This window comes from Carassius carassius, chromosome 2 (genome assembly GCF_963082965.1).
Source record: "Carassius carassius chromosome 2, fCarCar2.1, whole genome shotgun sequence".
In the NCBI taxonomy this organism is placed as follows: Eukaryota; Metazoa; Chordata; class Actinopteri; order Cypriniformes; family Cyprinidae; genus Carassius; species Carassius carassius.
Genome location: NC_081756.1, coordinates 5,884,645 through 5,889,786, shown reverse-complemented (window position 1 = coordinate 5,889,786; position 5,142 = coordinate 5,884,645). Strand labels below are relative to the sequence as shown.

The following is a 5,142-nucleotide window of genomic DNA, read 5'->3' as shown; positions in this document are numbered from 1 at the left end:
ATTTTTGTTAGTCGTGCAGAAAATGAAAAATGTAACTTCCCAAAAATGTAAAACACATCAAAATAGGTCAAAGTTTACGCTGTGTTGAATTACAGTACAGACCAAACGTTTGGACACACCTTCTCATTCAAAGAGTTTTCTTTATTTTCATGACTATGAAAATTGTAGAGTCACACTGAAGGCATCAAGGGCTATTTGACCAAGAAGGAGAGTGATGGGGTGCTGCGCCAGATGACCTGGCCTCCACAGTCACCGGACCTGAACCCAATCGAGATGGTTTAGGGGTGAGCTGGACCGCAGACAGAAGGCAAAAGGGCCAACAAGTGCTAAGCCAAGATGGAGAAACAGCTGATCATAGCTGTATAACGATAGGATAGATTTTTTTAAATGAATTTATCAGCAGAGCTACTGCAAGGGATGTTTAGTGCTGGGAATCCATTTATTCTTTGCTGGAAACTTCTGCATCTTCATGGAGAGCAGGTCATGGTTGCCGTTGCCTAGCAACAGCAGACGCCACTGCTTTGAAGAATTATTATTATTATTATTGTTTTTAGTTTTTTTTGCTGGACTCGGTCGAGACAAACGAGAACATTTGGCGAGCCCAATGACCAAGTCCGAGACGATAGAAAAATGTCTCGAGACCGGACTCGAGTACTACAGCCCTAGTTCAGTTGGTTTCACTTCACAAGTGATATAGTAGTTTATTTAGTTCTTACAACTTGCATGGAAAAAAATGTTTTATTAACTTGCATGATTAAAGTACAACATGTATGAAAGCAAGAGGACAAACACACAGTTAATAAAGAAGATGGAAGATTATCAAAAACTATCACACAATTTGCATTGAGCATATAGATTGTAAATATGGATGAAACAACCAAATCATCACCAAGATGATATGTATTGGACAGTGAGAGGAAAGATTAATACATGAACATAGGCCTATTTCTATTCTCTTATAATATGCATTATTCTGTAATACATAATGTAACAGTTATGTAAGAAAAATGCATCTGCACCCAGTGGTACTGTATCAGCGGTTAGAAGAATCATGTGTTGTGGGGACACAAATCTTGTTTTAAAACATCATGGATCATGAATATATGCATGCTATGATTAATAATTTATTAAACAATATGATTAATAATTTAAACAATATGATTAATAATTAGGATAATTATTAAATATATATACCCAAATCACCAACTTTTATAACATTTTTAAATTCCATTGTGCATAAAAGTTGAGTATTTGTATTCATCATACATCAGCAACAGAACCTGGAATTATACAAATTAATTCACAAGTAACATGGCTTAGTTTATGATATTTTACACTGTTTTTAGTTTACTTCACCTTAAATCTTCAGTTTGGAGTAAACCGTGTCATAACTCTCCTTTCCTAACAGAAGACAAGAGTGGCTCATACATTTATTTCACAATTATCTTATTATACATTCATTTATTTTACTGTACTATGATACAACAAACAACTGTAAAAGACCTCTCAGCAGGTTTGGTGTCATGTTTTCTGTTTTCTCTCTTTTTCTTCTAATTTCAATCATTGTCTTCAGGTCAATCCTTACATCAGAAGGTCCATATAGTGTCTGCATTTAAAAGATAAAGAGTTTATTTTTTTGTGTCCTAAACTGATGAAGGCTATTTTTCTTTTGTCCATGATAAAACTAAATCATTGAAAGCCAAGTACATGTTTCTATACGCAAAGACTATCTATCCATCTAAATCACAGGAATGATACACAAACAGCTTTCCTGCCCTCAGATTATGACAGTATATAAAATTATCTTTAACCATAAAACACTTCCAAATGTAATTATAGTTAAGAAAGTCTGTAAAAGTGTGCTGATTTAAAGAGATGAAACGGACCTTTGTTGTGTTTGCAGCAACACAGCAAAACCAGAAAGAAAATGAGCAATGTGACATTCAGTCCTGCAATCACTCCAATTATCAGAACATGAGCTTCTGAAAACACTAGTCCTGAAGATCCTGATGTTTAAAAATAAAAGGTCATAGGTCAAATTAAGCTGGTTAAGTGAAGCTTATCATCTGCAATTTGATTGTGACATGATTTAGTCTGAAGTAAACACATTTATTTATTAAAATACCTTTAGTTTAAGTAATTTATCTGCAGATTTACTACAAATGACATTTAAGGTTTCTTATTTACAGACATTTCTGCTCATGTAGTCAGATTGATGTGAACAGATATAAAGACTCTCACCTGATACGGTGAGTGTAACTTTATCACTGGTGTGTGAGTATCGTGATCCTCCTGTTTCTCTTCCAGTGCAGCTGTAATTACCTGTGTGAGATTCATCAACAGAACTGATTCGGTATTCCTGAGACTGACTGACATGAATCTCTGAATCATCTTTATTCCAGCTGTAGCTCCAGCTGATGACGTCTGTCTGCTGTATGTCACACGAGAGAGTGACTGTCTGTCCTCTGGACACACGTCCATCCGGCTGGACACGCACTACAGGCTTGGGTCTCTCTGTGCAAAACAAACTGAAGTTACTTTAACTGACAGCACATGATATTGTGATTGGAGGACATTAATCTTCGTAATATTATTGTAAACTCTAAATCAGATTGTCCTGTAAAAACAGCACTGACCTCTTACTGTTAGCATGACTCCTTGGCTTTGTGTGGTCTTTCTATCTACAGTACACGCATATCTTCCTCCATCAGAGACTCTCACTTTTCTCAGTGTTTCTGTTGCAGAACCAGCTTTTATTCTCTTAAAGTTTTTGAGCCAGTAAATTGTCCGTCCAGTTGACCATCCCACATCACAGAAAAGAGTAACTGTGTCTCCAGTGAACACTGAACTCTGGGGCTTTACAGTTAATTTGGGCTTGCCTGTAAATAATTCATGATACACCATGACTACTTCATGAGTCATCATCAATCACATCTTATGATTTCTGTTATTTATACTGAGACTGGGTTGTTTCTACTGCAGATGCTGCATTTTAAACAGACTGAATGTTAATTGTGTCTGCTTAATCTCAATACAACACATTAACCACATAGTGTGAATTATATTATATATGCTACTGCCATATGGACATTTGGCTGATAATAAAATACTTGCCCTGCTTGATGAGAACAATAAACTCAATTTATTTACAACTACCTTTTTTCTGTGTAAATAAAAGCCCTTCTTAACATGTTATTATACTTTTGATCATAATGTATATGCATTATATGTGTGAATATTTGAAGAAATATATAAATCACCTTGAGAGTGTACAGGGTGAATGTTTAAAATCAGCACTGAAAAGTGAAAAGATAATTATTGATTATTAGATTTAGTTGCTTCTAAATATAACTACATGGATATCTTTCAAAACCTTTGAAAAGAATTTCACAAGAAAATAGTTTAAATCTCCATTTGAATAGTTTACACTGATTAAACCTTTGAGAGAGGAATTAACTTTTATAGAAGACAATCTACAAGCAGTTTCAATGGGTTTATGATACAACAGATTTTAGATCAATTGTATATTGATAATGAGCAGAATTGATCAGCTCAACTCAACTCTTTCTATCATCAGGTGTTTAATCTAATCATCTCAATCCTCTCTATCCTTTTAGATCTATCAAAAATGGAGGAAGTCAAGAATGAGCATCTTATGTTGCATGCCATCAGTACTTCATCAGTACTTCATGTCACCACATCACACCACAAGTAAAAATAAAGATGTACTAACTGCTGGTGAAGGTCTACTGAAGAAAACAATTCAGAACATGATAAATAATAAATACACTGATCTGTCTGAGATACATGCAGCACATGAGTATAATTCACTTTCACACACAGATATCATGAACTGGATTAGATACTAAGATTAATAGCGGCATGAATGAAAACATTAAATACTGTACATGAGACGATGAAATACAGATGAACACTGATTCACCACATCATTATACAAAATAAGAAAATTATACTCACAGAGCATTAGAGGAAGTAGACTGAGCTCCATACTGATCTATTAATGATACACAGTCAAACACACTGGCTGTTTTATACCCAATCTTAAGGCTTCCTACAAACAAATAAAGAATAAAAAATTTCTCCCCCGTAAAATGTGTCATCCTGAGAATATGGAAGATCCTTTACACACACACACACACACACACACACGCACGCACGCACACACACACACACACACACACACACACACACACACACACACACACACACACACACAAACACATACACATTTACTTAGCTATCTAAATGGGGACATTACATAGGCGTAATGGTTTTTATTTAGACCGTATCATAGTACTGAGACTGCTCTCCTTACAAATGATCTGCTCTTATCATCTGATCGTGGGTGTATCTCTCTATTAGTTTTATTGGATCTGCTGCGTTTGACACAATTGACCACAAAATTCTTTTGCATAGACTAGAACATTTTGTTGGCATTAATGGAACTGCATTAGCATGGTTTAAATCGTACTTATATGACTGCCATCAATTCGTAGCAGTGAATGAAGAGGTATCATATCGATCACAAGTGCAGTATGGAGTACCTCAAGGCTCAGTACTAGGGCCTTCACGCTTTACATGTTACCCTTGGGAGATATAATCAGGAAACACGGTGTTAGCTTTCACTGTTATGCTGATGATACTCAGCTCTATATTTCTTTGTGGCCCGGCGAAACACACCAATTTGAAAAACTAATGGAATGCATAGTCGATATAAAAAAAAAAACTGAATGACGAGTAATTTCTTACTGCTAAATTCTGAAACAAAACCCCAGAGGTGTTAATTATAGGACCTAAATAACTCTGCATTTAATAACACAGAACACCGTCTAACACTTGAAGGCTGCTCTGTCAATTCTTCGTCATCAGTAAGATACCTAGGTGTGCTATTTGATGGGAATATTTCCTTAGAAAGCCACGTTTCTAGCATTTGTAAAGCTGCATTTTTCAATCTCAAAAATATATCTAAATGGTGGCATATGCTCTCAATGTCAAATGCAGAAATGTTAATACATGTGTTTATAACCTCAAGGTTATATCTAATATCCAAATCCGTTAAAGGATTTTTAGGCTGCATTAATTAAGTAAACCGGAATCTGGAACACTTCCCATAACACCTGA

The 5,142-nt window shown here is 35.4% G+C and overlaps 1 protein-coding gene across 1 annotated transcript; it reads right to left on the bottom strand.

Moving 5' to 3' along the window:
- Window positions 1-1,292: 1,292 nt before the first annotated feature.
- Window positions 1,293-4,009, bottom strand: LOC132096076 (low affinity immunoglobulin gamma Fc region receptor II-like). Its single transcript, XM_059501208.1, has 6 exons — window positions 3,979-4,009; window positions 3,261-3,296; window positions 2,637-2,879; window positions 2,242-2,514; window positions 1,887-2,006; window positions 1,293-1,606 (listed from the first exon to the last, which is right to left on the bottom strand). The coding sequence occupies exons 1-6, from the start codon at window positions 4,007-4,009 to the stop codon at window positions 1,587-1,589; spliced, it is 723 nt and encodes a 240-aa protein (XP_059357191.1). The 3' UTR covers window positions 1,293-1,586.
- Between the last annotated feature and the right edge of the window lie 1,133 nt (window positions 4,010-5,142).

Bases quoted from the DNA above. Each gene is read 5' to 3' on its own strand.
- LOC132096076 (XM_059501208.1), bottom strand. From the start codon at position 4,009: ATGGAGCTCAGTCTACTTCCTCTAATGCTCT. The intron at 2,880-3,260 runs GTGATTTATATA...AATTATTTACAG, and splicing joins TCACCCTGTACACTCTCAAG to GCAAGCCCAAATTAACTGTA. The intron at 2,007-2,241 runs GTGAGAGTCTTT...TTTAAACATCAG, and splicing joins AGTTACACTCACCGTATCAG to GATCTTCAGGACTAGTGTTT.